Source organism: Trifolium pratense, linkage group LG7 (assembly GCF_020283565.1).
Source record: "Trifolium pratense cultivar HEN17-A07 linkage group LG7, ARS_RC_1.1, whole genome shotgun sequence".
Lineage (NCBI taxonomy): Eukaryota > Viridiplantae > Streptophyta > Magnoliopsida > Fabales > Fabaceae > Trifolium > Trifolium pratense.
This window is the reverse complement of record NC_060065.1, coordinates 40,118,841-40,136,125: the sequence shown is the minus strand read 5'-3', so window position 1 is coordinate 40,136,125 and position 17,285 is coordinate 40,118,841. Positions and strand designations below refer to the sequence as shown.

General features: G+C 30.2%; 2 protein-coding genes across 2 annotated transcripts; both read right to left on the bottom strand.

The window, feature by feature from the left end:
• Positions 1 to 65: 65 nt before the first annotated feature.
• LOC123899772 (fatty acyl-CoA reductase 3-like) lies at positions 66 to 7,221 on the bottom strand. The gene is made up of 10 exons (XM_045950990.1): positions 7,038 to 7,221; positions 6,847 to 6,950; positions 4,109 to 4,311; positions 3,722 to 3,822; positions 1,873 to 2,065; positions 1,397 to 1,558; positions 1,158 to 1,239; positions 803 to 1,075; positions 514 to 641; positions 66 to 411 (listed from the first exon to the last, which is right to left on the bottom strand). Exons 1-10 carry the CDS (start codon positions 7,114 to 7,116, stop codon positions 258 to 260), a joined length of 1,479 nt encoding a protein of 492 aa, XP_045806946.1. The 5' UTR covers positions 7,117 to 7,221; the 3' UTR covers positions 66 to 257.
• An 8,206-nt stretch (positions 7,222 to 15,427) lies between these two features.
• On the bottom strand, positions 15,428 to 16,093 carry LOC123896407 (elongation factor 1-gamma 3-like). The gene is made up of 2 exons (XM_045946797.1): positions 15,982 to 16,093; positions 15,428 to 15,765 (listed from the first exon to the last, which is right to left on the bottom strand). The coding sequence occupies exons 1-2, from the start codon at positions 16,091 to 16,093 to the stop codon at positions 15,428 to 15,430; spliced, it is 450 nt and encodes a 149-aa protein (XP_045802753.1).
• Positions 16,094 to 17,285: the final 1,192 nt, after the last annotated feature.

The following is a 17,285-nucleotide window of genomic DNA, read 5'->3' as shown; positions in this document are numbered from 1 at the left end:
TATAAAAGTAAAATATGAAATATAAAACACTCGTCAGAATTAACATTTGGCATACATTGCTTATATAAACAAAACATTTGACATACTACATATGATCAATAATTATAAAAATTAATAATTTGTTACAAATCAACGTATAGTATGACCAGCACAAGTTTAACTTGAATACAAGAAAAATATAAGCTTAATTGATATAAGACATATTTAAAGCAACAATTGCCAATTGGATGAAAAATACTCCATGATCTCACACAACATCACTTTAATGCGTACTTGAAGATACCAGGAATGTGAATATTCATGAAGTAATCTTCCCAGTCAATAATTATGGGGTCAAAGTAAAACAAATTCATTTCTGCACCTTCTTGTTTTGCGGTTAATAACAACTTTTCTGTATTCATATCGTCAAATCTGTGTCCAAAACAAGTATTTGATCTTAGTTAATTAATAAATATTAAACAAATGCTATAATATTATTTTAATTTTGTTGCTAATTAGTATTAATCAACTTACATTCCATTGAAGAATAAGTAAGGAAGGTAAAGATCAACCAACCGCATAACAATAGTAATTTTTCTGTTAAAGTCAAGGTATATTCCCTGAAAATATTGGCATAAAATTGTATTTGCCACCTCTAGTCCCTGTTATATGCAAATTTTGTTAGCAAATTGTTGCTATATGAGAAATTACACTCACCATTTTTTACTTTTAACAACAAAAGTGAAAAATATATGGAAATTGAGTATAAAAACTAATTCAATCCATATACACTTTTAATTAAGGATGTGAAGTAATTAGGTACCTTTAAAGGAAGCAAGTAACGTATGAACATATATCTGCGAAAGCTAGCCAAGTTGCTAAACACAGTAACTCTATCGACCTTAACCGGTTTTCCATCCTTGTTTATCCATGGTTTTTCCGTGAAATATTTAAAGTTATATTCTCTAAAATCACGGTATGTTATTGGATTTCTAACGGAGGAACCAACATGATATATGATATGATCATCGCTAGGTTGATTTGCATGAGCCACCATGGCTACTATAATTGCATTCACCACCATGTCTGCTGGTATCTATTCCAAATTCAACATCAATTATTGAATCAATATGTGAAATTGATCAAAAGAAATGTTTCACCGATAGTTGGTAACTAACCACATCAACAACTGCATCGAGATCCGCCATGAAGCTTGTTAATTTTCCTTTACCATAAGCAACAACTACACTGTCTATGGTTCTGTAGAAAAGAAATCTAATATAAGAAATATGATGGATAATTAAGATCCAAAACTTTACAAGAAAGCTATATAAAAACCGCATAATTTTAGTAGTGTACATTAGAAAAAAAGTTAGAATACAGACTGAAATTAGAAATATATAGTGTGACGATATACCTTAAGCCTTCAACCCAACCAGGAAAAGGTTCTCTATAAGTGCTAGTAACAATGGTGGGACGAATAACAACAACAGACATGTTTTCTTTGGAAGTTTCTACAAGCATTTCTCCCATTGCTTTTGTAAATACATATGTGTTTGGCCATCCATATTCAGTTGCTCTGATAAATTAATGAAGATAAACAAAACATATTCAACTTTTTGTGTTTATTAGAATTAGAATAGATGGTCATTCAAAATGTACAATTAAAAAGTTAATAAGTTCATATTCCACACAACAATTGTGTATGACACACTTATTAATCTTGCTCGTCAGATCTAATTAAGTCAACGATTGAAAATAATTTGATGATGAATTGGTGAAAGTGTAATACAAGTTAACTCATCTGAAATTGATTGTGGAGATTAATTAATGTGTGTAATCGCATAGTGTTTAGTGCAATGAATCCAAAAATTCCGTTATTAATTTTATTACCTTTTCATACCCAAGTCCTTCATTTCTACTTCAATGTCTTGTTCTGTTGTCCCCTCTGCTTGAAGTTGATTTAATCTCTCTTCCACCAATATCTTTTCCATATCAATGTCTAGTCCAGGAACTCCATTTAGTGACACTCCAAAGCGATGTGGATCTTCTAATATGAGTCCTCCTCTCTCGCCACACACATAAGCTGCAAGCGACATAACCATTAATGACAAGAAATAAATTTCTTTAAAACATACTTGCATGGACGTTTGAGAAAATTATTGTGAATTAAAGGAATACTATCATATCAATTTATGGAATTTATAAACTTAACTCTTGAAGTTACATGATCAATCTCTTACCACTAACTTAATTCTTCAAAGACATAAACATCGTCTGTTTTTTTAAAAGAATTATATACTAGCTTGTGTTTTAAGTAACATATTTTCTATGACATGTCAATGTAATGAACATATTTATTTATATAGTAAATTCAAGAAAATATAAGTGGTCATAATTAAGTTTTTGCAACAACGTCTGATTAACAAACACATCTTTATTTATTTTTTTACGGTACAACACATCTTTATTGATACATGCATATTTGGTTACAAAATGTTTGAATTTTACGATGATTTGAATTTATTATGTAGATGGTAGTAATATATTACCATTACTAATATATACTTTAGTCCCTATCTCTTTTGATTTTCTTGTTGGAGAAGGTTTTACGGTCTATGTCCCAATCCCCCTTCTCTTTTTGTTATTGTTGTTTGTTTTTATTTATATATTTAGGATGTTGTAGTTGGTTCACCAACTCCCCATTTGCTTAAAAAATGGTAATATATACTATTCTTATGATGATTAGTGATACATGGAATATATATTAATCAACATCAATAGAAGGTTGCAGTTATTTTAAGTTTTTTCTTTTTTTATTTGCAAGTAATAATTTAATTAATGTGACACTCCCTCTGTCTAGACATGACAATAAAACTCATACTCGCGGGTACCCGCCCAAACCATACCCGCTTTGACGGGGAAAACCCGAGTTGACTGAGTTTGAGTTCGGGTTTGTGTTTTCCCCGATTTCAAAAGATGGGGTTGGGGCGGGTAATGGGTACATTGATACCCACCCCGAACTCGTCCCCGAACCCGCCCCGCTTATACTAAAAATTAGATTTCATCTCTTTTAAATTATAATCGCTTAAACAATCTCTTAAATTACATATATATTTATTTTTTATTTTAAATTTGAGTATTAAACAAATCATTTTCTCTATTTCTTTCTTTATTTAAAAAAATATTGTTGAGAGAAAATAATTTTGGAAATTTAACTCTTTTTTTTAATAAAAAAAATACTAAAATACAATATAAATTCATGTGGAAAGAGGCGTAACAGGGATACCCGAAACTCGTTGGGGATACCCGATCCCCGTTGGGTATGGGTTTGGGGTTATACTTTTCATCCTCGCTCGAATTTGGGATGGGTTTGGGGAAACCCGAACTTTATGGGTTTGGGTTTGGGGAGGGCAAAACCCGTCCCCGCCCCGCCCCATTGTCATGCCTACCTCTGTCCCTAAATATAAGACATAGTTTGACCACTGCACGTACGCCAATGCACAATTTTGATAACTAATATCTTTAATCGTCTATTAGTAAAAATTATAAAAATTTAATATTTTGAAAATAATCATCAAAACAAATTAAACAAAATCTTATATGCTAATATTTACATCTATATATTATTAAAAAATACGGTAAAAATAAGATAAATAAATAGTACATTTTAGTCAAAATAGCTCTTATAAAAAAGGGACGAAGGGAATATATACTACCATGGATGAGCAAATATACTAACCTGTTGAAACATGAACTAGCACCCTTAGTTTAACACATTTTTTTGCGAAGTTCAAGACATACTTGACTCCTAATGTATTTATACCCAATGCAACATCATATCTGCAATTAATAGTTAGCATTTAATAAATAATTGAAAGAAAAAATGTACAACTAATGAGCTAACAATTTCGACAATATTTTACTAGTTGAACAAATTTTTACTAATAATTAATTTTTGTTTAAAATAATGGTTGAATAACTTTTAGTGGAATCTTCCTTCTCAATCACCTATTTTTTATATACAAGGTTTGAACTCGAAATATCTTAAATGATCTGAGTCGAGTTCACTCGGACCAACATAATTTTGGCACACAATGTTCTAAATTATACTAGCTTAAATATATACCTTTCATCAAATTTAGTTGTTGCAGCCAAATTAACTATAACATCTGTTTGATGGCAAATCTCCTCCTCTAATATGGAGTCCTTTAAATTTAAGCCTTCTTGAGAAATGTCTCCGGGCACCAGAGTCATCTTTTCAAAGACAAAAGAGTTGAATTTTGCACCTTGATTTTCCTTCAGCAATTTAAACAAGTCCTTCCCTATGATCTACATGGTAGACACAACTTATTAAACATGCATCGTGAAAACATTAGTAAAAATATATTATGGAAAAAGTACTGGAGGCACTCTATCTAGTAGTATATATATAAGTACATATAGTACTTATCCAACTCAACTACACAAAAACCCAACAAAAATCAACTCAACACCCTCCCACAACTTATCTAGCTAAACAATCCAATGGATTAACAAGTCATTCATAAAATAAGTAAGGTGGGTTAATCTTTTTTGCTAACAATCATTTCCGGGACACAAGTTGGATTCTACCAAAAATCTCCATCTTATTATGTTCTTTAGCACAAAAAATCCTATCATTTCGAGATAGCCAAACTTCGCAAACCACCACTTGCCAAATTAGAAGCACACCTTTAAGACCTTGCTTCCCCCTTCCTACACGCCAATAAGAAGCTCTCAAACAAAGAGGAGATAGTGCCGGGACCACCGAAATAATACCAAACCAACGATGAACCAAAAACCAAACTTTCCATATTAGGGGACAAGACACAAAGAGGTGGTTTTCCGATTCACTTTTAAAACTTATCGGGTCAAGTGATTGATCTTATTGGGAGCCGACCAAGAAGCAATTGTCAAGAAAAAATAATAACCTTTGACGAAGATTTGTTCAAAAAACCTTTGACGAAACCCAACTACCCCAAACATGAGGGACAACCCATACAAAATTCAAATCCAAAGAAGGCAGAGATAATTTTTTATACAAATATTTTACTTATCATGTAATTATCATGTATATGAATTCTACTTGTTAATGAAGTTAATTGGTTGAATCAATCTGTTTTACTTATCTTTTAGCTAAATCAAATTATCAAGATGTACTTTTCTTTAGGGTCCGTTTGGTTTGATGGAAAGAAAGTGGGAGGAAAAAAAATTACACAAACCAATGAATGAACCTAGACTAATTTTAGTCCAAATTATTCATTGATTTGCGTAATTTTCTTTCGTCCTACTTTTTTTCCTTCATACCAAACGGACGCTTTAAGTGTGGTTGACCCGATAATTTTTAAAAGTGGGTCATGTTTCAAGCAAAGTTTACCATATGTTTTTTTTATATGGAACTTTTTGTTTATTAAACTCCCTCCGGTCCTTTTTATAAGAAACATTTTGGGAAAAAAAATTGGTTCTTTTTATAAGAAACTTTGACTAATTTTCAAATGTTTTAATTTCACTTATCCCCTTATTTATTATGAGAGAGAATTTAAAAATAAGTAAGTTGGTTGAATTAAGAGTAATTAAATAATGGTATATATGGAATAAATTTAAATTCTTAAGGGTGCGTTTGATTTGCTAAAAAACAGGGGACTGGACAGGACAACTTTTGTTGTACTCTGTTTGATTTGAAATTAGTTATGGGACTGGACAAATTATGTAGCAAGGGACAGGACAAATAACCATTTACAATGTGTTTCCTTTGTCTGTGTATTTTTTCAAAGTGTTCCTTATAAAAAGAACCGGAGGGAGTATATCTTTTTGTTGAAAGCCTAAAACGAAAATTTTAATAACCTTACCTTTTGACCGACTCTTCCTTTAAGAACCAAAGGCTTAGAAGAAAATAAATTATTATAGTAAAATGAAGATAGGCCAAACAACAATTTTTAAAAGTTCTACTAAAAAAAAGAAAAAAAATTCTTTATTTTAAGAAAAATTATAATATATTATCAAACATATCTTTTAACCTTATTATAATAAAATAAAAAACAACTTTTAACATTTATTTTAATAAAAAAAAATAAGATTTAGCAAATAAATTTAATTTTAGTTTTAAAACTATTATTTCTAACTTTATGATTAAAATAACTTCTACATCTAAAAAAAAGTTGGGTCAAACGTTAATTTGTGTAGAAGGTGTATTTTTCTAATGAATCATAGCCTTTTTTTTCAAAAAAAAAAAAAAATCACAGCCTTTTTTACCTGACATTATTATTTATATATGGGGCACATGAGATTTGAAAGTATTAAGGTGAATAATCTTTAATACATTGAAGAATTTATACTCCAATTAAAAGGTTATGTTTTGATAAAGAAATCATTATAAGAAAGCATTATAGGTGAATAATATTTATCTTGCAAAATCTTATACATTATTGCCCAAAAGCTAGTAAATATAAGTGAAAACAGAGGATTTTTCATTTAAAAGATCAAAATTGAAAGGTAACATTTTTTTTTGGATACAAAAGCAAGAACATTTTATTATACAAAAGATCGAGATTAATAATTCGTTTAATTCGTAAGAACATGATAAATTGTTAACAAAAATATAATAAATTTTTAAACTGAACAATTATATGCAATTTTTTAAAACAATAAAAATGTCAAAATAAATTGTTTTTATTATTTTCAGAAATGCACCATTCTTATCTAACATTTCATCTTCTTTTCGTAATGGTTCACTTCGAGAATCTCACAAAGTAGAAAATGAAAATAGAAAAAAAAATTCACAAAGTAAATGGAACATGATATATCATAACTTTAAATTGTTAAAATAAACAAATTAACATTAACCACCTCTGTGCGAAAACGTTGAATAGCAGATTCAGAATCCTTAGCTCTTAGAAGAAGAAAAAGCTTCTTCACATTAGGTTGAACCCTCAATATTTTTTCTACAAAAACTGCAAAACCATATATAAGTAAACAAATACATGGACAATGTATGTATTAGACACAACTTAGAAAGAGGGAGATATATATATATATACTTTTTGCAAGGAAGCCTGTAGCACCGGTGACTAAAACTGTTTTGCCCTCAAGAAATTGCATTATGCTTCCCAACTCCATTAGAATTTTAGAAATAGGAGATGAAAATTTCAATGTAAAATGTTCTCTTCAATGGAATAAAAAACAGTGATGATGTTGAAGAATTATAATTAATGCATGGATAGTGATATACTATACATGTCTTTATATAGACATGCCACATGTATACTATATTATTATTAAGAGGTTTTTAGGTGAGACAAAGTAATGTAGGATGAGTCAATGTTACAATACTATCTCCTTCTTTCAAGAAAGAGATTTGGTTTTCTTCCCATCGTAGTATTTGTTGTTGATTGAAAATAAATATAAAATGATAAACACTCTGGGACGTATATAATTTATTTGAATATGTATCGGTATATTATTGATGTGATATGTTTATAAATAATATTTTATGGTCCAGGTCGGTCATTTCTCAATTCCAGCTGCTAGAATTGTGGCCTTGCGATATAATTTTTTTTTTTATCAAATACTATTTAACAACCTATCGTAATTGTTCACCTCAACAATTAATATATCGGTACATATTCAAATAAAATGTATACTGAAGAGTTCACCTATAAAATAAGGGTCATGCTAACTAGTTTCTCGGTGTTCTAGTTAAGAAAACAAAAAGAAAACTTTACATTGAAAATAATTTTTTTTTTTATGGGTTTATCTAACGACAATATTGTGCATGTTAAAGCAACCAAAAATAATAATTTTTTATCGAAAAACAACAATTATTTTTTAAAAAGTTCTACGATTAATATAAAATGGACAAGTTATAAGACAAACTTACTATTTTTAATTTCTTAACATGTGCAAATTTGTACATGATAGAAAAACCCATCTTTTTATATCTTAAAAATGTTGATTACACAAGTTTCAAAACAACTTCACTATATTTGGTTTCCTTATTAAATAACGACCCGGGAACTAATTAATATTTTCCATAAAATAAGTAAATATATATTGGTAAATAAATAATTAAATACAATTACAAATTTAAAGAGCATCTAATAAAAAGGAAACAAAATTCTTCTTTTTTAAGAGAGACTTATATAGAGACTTAATATTACTCAATTTTATTTTTTTGGGTTTATAAATCTCCGGTTTCTAGAAGAAGAGATCCGTATTACTTTTATTTATTATTGAAAAGAGGGCTATGCCCAAAAAGAGAAAATTACCAATTTTTTTAGGCAAATTCTTATTTATCCATCACGATAAATTGGGTAGAGTAGCTCATCCTAGTTTTATTTCCGTATTTTAAATTGTGTGTATTTAAGACAAAAAGTTATTTCGTTTCATCTCATGAATAATTCTTAAATCAAACTTAATATAATTAAAATTGTGTTGTTGAATCCCTTATTTTTCAATAAATCAGCCACACATGGTAATGCAAACTTGTTATTATGGTCAAAGGGAAAAAAGAAAGAAAAAAACTCTGAAAGTGTGTATTCGATCTCTTTACTTTAATTTGTTGGTCACCTACATGTAGCATAGGCTACAACGAAATCGGTGATAAATTATTCAACACAAGTAAATATTAATGTACTTCGTTGAACCTAACATTTTTTTTTTTGACAGTCGAACCTAACATTTTTAAACTATCAAATTATTACATAATAATATCTATAAATGAAAATTGTGAAGCTTGACGGATTGAGTCATTTGAAATAGAGATATGTTAGTAAAAAAATAAGAATGTTGATAAAAATACAATATTGTACTCTCACTATTCATAGCACGGATACTAAAGCGTGTAAAAAATATAAATAAAAAAAAAAAGAAAAAAATGTAGCTTTATTATTTTTGTTATAAAGTTGTGTTTAAATAATATTATTGTTTGGAATATGATGAGGGCATCAAGTAAATTGTCAATGCTTCAAAAAAAAATCAAGTAAATTGTCAAGAGAATAGAAGTGCATGCGGTGCCGAATAATGAATGCAATTTAATTTTTACATTTTTATTACCAATTTCTTTTGTTGCTATAAATGAAGTGGCCAACATTATTGAAATTCATACACATATGTAAGATTCTGCATTTGACCTCAGATGAAGGTGTGTAACCTAATAATATCCACAATGGAGATACTCATTTTTGAGTACTTAACTGGACCCACGTGTACATATCCCTCATTTATAATTTTTTAATTAATAGTACCTAATAAGTATTCAATCCCTCAAACCCAAATCTCTTAAAAAGTTATAAATGGGTCCTACCAATAACACATTCCACCAATAACTATACATCATTATAAATGGGACCCACAAAACAAAATAGGTACCACTTCTTATTGTAGAACCATTATCTATTAGGTACTATTTGTGTTTTGCTCCAATGGGGGTACTGATTAGATACTAGTACTTAAAAAAATAAGTACCCACTATTGGAGATGGTCTAATCTTCTTATATCTAATCTAATATTCATAACATGCTACAATCAAAACCCTAATCTCCTATAAACAATGGAGGGAAAATGTTATTAAATGCATGATTTGCATTATCAAGAGTCTCATAAATGTGTCTAACTCCTCATTATATTCCCAATTATACCAATCCTACATATTAACTTGTCTACATAATAAATTTAACTTTGCATATCTCCAAGACAACTTCATGTTTATTTGTCTACCATAATCAATTGGGCACAAGCCTTCATCAAAGAGTGTATAAAGTGAGAACAAAAAATCTTATATCTAGTATTCATAACATGCTACAATCAAAACCCTAATCTCCTATAAATAATGGAGGGAAAATGTTATTAAATGCATGATTTGCATCATCAACAGTCTCATAAATGTGCCTAACTCCTCATTATATTCCCAATTATACCAGTCCTACATACTCCCTCCGTCCCAAATTATAAGGGAAAAAATGCCATTTTTTTTGTCCCAAATTATAAGAGAAAAAATCATTTTCAAGAATGTTTTTTTCCTTATTTTCATAAAATTAAATGCAAATTGCATTTAATTTCTTCTCTCTCTCATTTTCTCAATAAACAACAACCAATAAAAATTGTTTTTACATCTTCCTATGCAACTTATTCCAAGGAAAACCCACAAAAACATACTTCAAATTCTCATGTTTTACTTTTTCTTAATAAGTGTGATTTTTTTATTTTCCCTTATAATTTGGGACGGAGGGAGTATTAACATGTCACACGTTATACTATGTGCATTGTCTACATAATAAATTTGACTTTGCATATCTCCAAGACAACTTCATGTTTAGTTGTCTACCATAATCAATTGGGCACAAGCCTTCATCAAAGAGTGTATAAAGTGACAACAAAAAATCAAAGCAAGAGAATAGAGGAGCCAGGAACAAGCAGAGAGAGAAAAATATAGAAAAATAATTCTCCTCTCCTTCAACAACCCAAAATAAATCTTCAACATTTTCAATCTCCATAAAAAAATTAATGAATTTAAAAATTTATTTCAGACATTTCCTAATACAATTATTATGTAACAAAATGCTTAAGAAATACTAAATCCGTCCCAAAATATAAGAACTAATTTACCACTGCATGTATGCTAATACATAATTTTGATTATGTATATCTTTAATTGTCTATTAGTAAAAATTTTAAAAATTTGATATTTAAAAAAATTAAAAAAAAGGAAGAGGCCGGGGTAGCAAAGAGCTGCACCCCGAAAGCTATATAAATATCAAAAGAGAGATAGATACAAAAAATGGAGGGGACTAGACCAAACAAGTCAAACAAATACTTCATGGAAAAATACTCTTAAAAAAATACGATAAAAATAAGATATATGAATAATGCATTTAATCAAAGTAGATCCTATAAAATGGGACGGATGAAGTATTTAATTTCATCAAACAAATTTTTCAACAACAAGTTGCCTATAGTGTCCGCTAGGATTTGCTTTCTTCTCTTTTGAGAAGCTTGTTCAATTATTCACTTCACTATAGGCTCTGTTTGGTAACACAAATAAGCTAGCTTATAGCTTATTATATGAGCTTATAAGCTTGTTTCAAAAAATTAGAGGTGTTTGGTAACAAGCTTTTTGTACTAGCTTATAGCTTTTTTTCAGATGCTATTTCAAGTAGCATTTGAGCTTATAGCTTATAGCTTTTTACACTTTATTCCATTTTTACCCTTTAATTTAATAACTACCCACTCTAAAAAATAAACTACCCACTATCAATTATGTAATTTTATATTTAATAACCACTTTAAAAGCTAATTTTACCAAACACTTTAATTTCAATAAGCTAGCTTTTCAGCTATCAGCTATAAGCTAGCTTTTCAGCTATCAGCTAGCTTATCAGCTATCAGCTAGCTTATAGCTTATTTTTACCAAACAGACCCATAGCCGAATTTGTTTTTCAACTTACACACATCTCCTCTAGAAGACTTGTCTTTACAAGATGTAAAACTAATTTTCATTGGTTAGTTAGAGAAAGTGAGAGGAAAAATAAATTAAATACAGTTTGCATTTAATTTTACAGGATTAAATAAAAATCATTTTTAAATAAAGATAAATTTGTGTGTATTAATACCAACAATATCCTTAATTTTTTTATCTATATCTATATCTATCTTCTATACAATATATAAAGAGAATACATGAGTTTTTTGTGTGGACTTTTCATAATTACCGACAATACCCTTGGTTTTTTTTAGTAGCAACAAAAAAAATTTATTAACAAACTCATCATTAACATAATACGCATATTTTTTTTAGTAGCAAAAATCTTTTATTAACAAACTCACCATAATAAGACATATTTTTTTTTGGACATAAGTTAGACACAGACATATTGACTAATTTTTACTTATACTCTCTCGGGTCCTATACATAAGAAAACTTCTACTTTTTAGATTCATTGTAAAATAGATGTATTTAGACTATAATAAGGTCTAGATACATCCATTTCACAATGAATCTAAAAACTAGAAATTTTCTTATATATAGGACCGGAGGGAGTATATTTTAGAACGGAAGGAGTATAATTTTTTTTCACCACCAACTGGACTGCCTAACTTGGTTAAGAGGTTAGTTCTGATATCAAGTGATTCAAGTCTCCTCCCGATCACAATTGCAAGGAATCGAAACGTGGTTCCCTATCAAGTCCAACACCAATCACCAGTAAATCAAGTAAGGAATTTTAACAATATATAACAAATGCAAAAGTAATGTGAACAAAATCACCATTGATTGTTGCAGGAGTCAATTACTTGTTTCACCAATAAACGTGTGTTTATTTCTTCTTGTACTTTACGGTAAGGTAATGTATCCGTAGAATTATTATCGTTACTTTTCCTACCCCGGGAGTACATGTTTAGAAGAAACATTAATTGAAATAATTTTTTGACAAGCACTACATAAAGTGGTCATATAAAATGAATAAAATTGAGAGATTAATAACGTAACGTTTTCAACAATAAATTACATAAAAATGTATGTGAATTGTGAAGTTAATCAATTTATTGACAATGTTGTAGGTCATTGACAATTGATCAACCACTTTTTGATTGGACTCCAATCTTCTACATACGTGTCTCTAATTTGTCGTTTCACCTAATTTTAATTTGACATTGGCAGTCTAAAATCCTTGTATGAGATTATTGATTCATCTATAGAGAATATATAGGCAAGGAAGAATGAGTAGGTTTTGAGTTGCGTACTATTTTATTTTATTTTATTTGTTATACGAAGAGAAAAGGAAAAAGAAAAAACAAATACTACGAGAGACTATTCTCATGTGAAAATTACACCATTAGCTAGCTAGCATCTTTAAAGAGTGGCTTAGCCAAAGTTTTTAGAGGCGTTGAAGTCATAACCAATGGAGTATTTGCAATTGCCCCCATTTTAGCTAGCACATCTGCACACGAAATTCCTTCCCGAAGGGTATGAGAGAGAACCACCTCCTAGTCATGAGTAATAAGCTATCGAATGCTCAAAATCCCATTAGCAAAACGGTGATGAGGAGAGACCTCACCGCGGATTAGATTAACTGCCTGAAACGAATCTGATAAACAATTAATCTTCCTATAACCGTTCTCCCAACAAATTGTTAAACCATATAACACAGCCATTATTTCAGCGAAGACGCTGTACTATAAAATCCTGATATGAATTCACCGTTATAGTAATATTGTATTCGTTATCATGCCAAATATTTACCTCATGATTATTATTACTTTGTATCATATATGCTTACCATGAAGAGGGTGATCTAGTTTGAGTAAACCAAAAAAAAAATATCTTGATGTTTGAGTTGAAAACATTATTAATTCATGAGTTGGGGTCTTCCCTCACCAATACAATCTTTCACTATGTTCAACCGGAGCAAGATAAAAGGAGAATCCACTTCATTCTTTTTTAACAAAAGCAAACTTAGGGTATTTCATTCATAATAGTAGTTTCAATATAAGGAGGACAATAATCAAAGTTTTTTTCTTGAACAACAAAATATATTATTAATAATAACTGATCTCCGTACAAGATGAACAGAGACCGAGAAAAACGGAACTACAAATACAAAGGCGTCGGATATAACCGGAACACCATTGAAAAAAACCAAAACCGACACCATCTAATAGAGGTCAAAACCGACACCACCTAAGGAGGACAATAATCAAAGACTTGGTGACTAGCATTATAACGAGTTGCCTGAGTTAATTCGTGAGCAAGATATTCAATAAAAGGAAAATCCACTTATCTATTACTAATATATTAAAATCGATTACCACAAAATTTCATAATTTATCCTTAATACTTTTAACCACGAAGCAAGTTTTATTTAAAAAATATAGAAAGATGATATGCTTAACAATAGGAACAAATAGATTATAGATAAAAACAAAACATAACAATCTATTCATAAAAATAGCAAGAAAAAAAATTAATAATAATATAATAAAGTTAATTATTATCAAACTTACTAAATTACCCTGAATATTTCTAATAAAATTTCTAATTTTTTTTATAAAAAATATACACGAGACAATATTTGTCACTAAAACATAAAAAATTGAATAAATAAGTTTACAAAAAATAATTAACACAATAATTACACTTATATTTTAACAATATTATACTGTATAACAAATTTTTAAATATTTAATTTTAAAATAAATTTTCTACATTAATATAGTGACAAACTCAAATATCCCATAAAAATCAGTGGACTCGTGCGAATGCGGGCCATAAGTTTATTTTTAAAGATGAAAAAAGATAAACAAAGTAAGAGAAAAAAATTATTTTTAATTCATTGTAGCTTGTGTGTCGATTTGTTGTCGATAAACTAGTATGTTAGAATATCATTCCTCCATTTTTTTTAAACTTTGAGTTGATCCCAACCATATCTAAATGATATAGATTTCTGTATGTCCCATTAAAATATTGACTTCTTGTAAATCGACTTTTTTTTTTTATAATATAGAGAGCTAGAGCCCAGAAAGAGAAAGACTACACATGAATTAATTTCGGGATAATAATTTCTGTTGCATCCGGAATTAACAAGTGACCTAATTTCATAGGACCAAACTTATAAAATATCATGTCATGCTCCGTCAAGCACTCATGATTCGTCAAAGCATACGCAGAGAAGTTTGTTTCACCGTAAGAATGGTGTACCAAAACTTTGCACTCAAGATCAATGAGCCTACAAATGCGCCTAGCAAGAGAATGCCCCATAGGACTGCTCCTCTCATTTGAAGACAAGTGATTCGGCACAATCAAAGAATCAACACATAGGTCCACTCCACCTTGATAAAATTCAATCTTCTAGCTAATTTGAAACCTTCTAAAACTCTCCAAAGCTCGGATATATAAGTTGTGCCAAATCCAATATGCTTTGAAAATCCCCTCAACCATTCACCATTGCTACTTTGAATAACACCGCCACAACCAATACGAGCACCAATATTTGACAAGAACTAGAGTCCCATCCATCCATGGCAGGTGTGGGAGGTGTCCATCTCACCATGGTAGGATGAGTAGTTCAACTGGTTGGGCTAATTGAATTAAAAGTTAAGGAGTTGAAGGTACATGGTTCTGAGGAAAAAAAAACTAAAATAACAATTAACATACTAATAATTTGCCATTAAAAAAAAGTGTCCATCACACCATTAGCATGTTTTGTTGAGGGAAGATTTAAAAACATACATAACAAGGTCCCCTTCATAACATTCATCAATCACAAACTTTAGGATATATCTATAAAATAACACAGAAAAGCCACATGAATCCACCTATTTTAAAATTAATACTAATAATTTCATACATGCATAAGCAAGAAGGTACTAATCTTACTACTAGAGTAGAAAAATTAAGTACTTAAAGGTTTAAATATATGCTCAAATCAAGTTTCGGCTAGCACTTAAAGTAAACCTCCCTAATAGTCTCCCCCTCGAAATCCTCACAATCTTCGATCATCTGATTGACACGCGCCTTTTGAGCTTCATCAGAGATGTCGACCTTAGTCCATTCATACAACTTCATGTCATAGCATTCATCAAACAAACCTTTTGGGATTGCTTGCCCATTGAAAAGCCACAATCCCTTCACCTTTGATCTAAACACCAACATCTTTCCAAATGCATACTGGTCAGCAAATCTACCAACCTTAAAGGTAACACTGTTCTCAGCATTGTATTTGGAATCACAAAACCAAAGAGAGCTTGTATCAGGATTATACATTTTCCAAAATCCTGCAAGATAAAAGGAGGATTTGAAACGATTTAACCTCTACACAATCTTGGAGAGAATATTCAGAACAAAAATTATGCAGTATGAATATAAGCCAGAAAGAATCATGAGCCTTACTTTTGCTATTTTGCCATGAATATAAGCGCGACAAAATTGAAAAGCATAGTGGCACTGGCACTACTAAAAAAATAATCTCTAAATTATTTATGGCCTAATACCTTTGATTGCAACTTTCCTAAAGTTGGTGTTAGTGTTAAAATAATTTCCTTTCCACTCTTCCAATGTAATCTTAGCTGAAAGAAGATCATGCGAATTCATGAGTTCGGGCATTTCTGGCCCCGTATTGACCACTATCTTTTCTGGATTCTCCTCTGTAGGGTGATAAAAACGCACAGTTGAAAAAGCTATCCATTGTTCGACGAAAACCTGAAACATCAAAACAAAGAAACACAAGATAATAGCAATGAGTCCAGCAATAAAAAGTTTGAAGGGGAAACTAGACTTACATGTTCAATCATAGAAGAGCCACACAAAGTTTTGCGATTCTTCAATTGAAAAACTGCAGCAAACCACAAATAATGTGAAAAATGAGTGAAACGGATTATTATGAATCCCATCAGTTATTCTTACTTAGTTACCACATCCAGCAATGGTGTCAGCCCCAAATACAATACCGAACGGGGTTGCCAGAAAAAGAGCCTGTAAGAAGAAGAAAAGAAGAAATTATTATTCAAATGATGAAACTAATAAGGTTTCCAATTTTGCGATGACGGATGCAGTAATGGTTGGGATTGTTATGATTGCGGTCATTGCGGTCGCTACAATGCACAATGCAGCTATAAGACATGAAATCATTTTAAAATTTCACAAACTATATAAAATAACACCACTATGCCACTACATTATTTACAAAGTCTTAGTTTACCCCATAGCACCGGTTTGAATGTGCTTAAAATACAGCAAGAATTTTCATTAAATATTTGAAGCAAATTAGGATCTGAGGTTCATATACATTTTTTTCTTTGGTGAGAAAATTTGAACAACATGACCGAAATTGTTGATGTGGTTACGATGTAGTAGTACAAGTGAATGAAAATCACACAACAATTGTAGTGCGATTGCGGAGGCTACCACATCAGCAATACTGCGCAATAATTACATATGCAAACTGCATTTAAAAGATCGTATAGTTCCAGCGAGACACGACGTTGCACTATTTAGGCAGGGTTTTCTAATATCTCCTCTTTCAGCTTGATATATCCTCCTTTACTAACTAAACAAAATGGCCAATATATATACGATCATGAAGAATATAATCCATTATGGTCATGCTACATTCAATATTTCAATTATTTATTTGTTCATGAGATGCTGCATTCAATTATGTTAAAAAACAATATCATGTTCCAACATTTGTCCATATTTAAATTTGTGATTGTGAGGCTCTAGCCACTAGGTTTCTTAAAAAAAAAAAAAAATTTTACAATTGAGTTTGATTTAAGTCATGCAAAAAAAATTTGAG

Bases quoted from the DNA above. Each gene is read 5' to 3' on its own strand.
- LOC123896407 (XM_045946797.1), bottom strand. From the start codon at position 16,093: ATGCCCGAACTCATGAATTCGCATGATCTTCTTTCAGCTAAGATTACA. The intron at 15,766-15,981 runs GTATTAGGCCAT...TTTATCTTGCAG, and splicing joins TAGGAAAGTTGCAATCAAAG to GATTTTGGAAAATGTATAAT.
- LOC123899772 (XM_045950990.1), bottom strand. From the start codon at position 7,116: ATGGAGTTGGGAAGCATAATGCAATTTCTTGAGGGCAAAACAGTTTTA. The intron at 2,066-3,721 runs GTTAGTATATTT...TGTCGCTTGCAG, and splicing joins GCTAGTTCATGTTTCAACAG to CTTATGTGTGTGGCGAGAGA. The intron at 412-513 runs GTAAGTTGATTA...TTTTGGACACAG, and splicing joins TACTTATTCTTCAATGGAAT to ATTTGACGATATGAATACAG.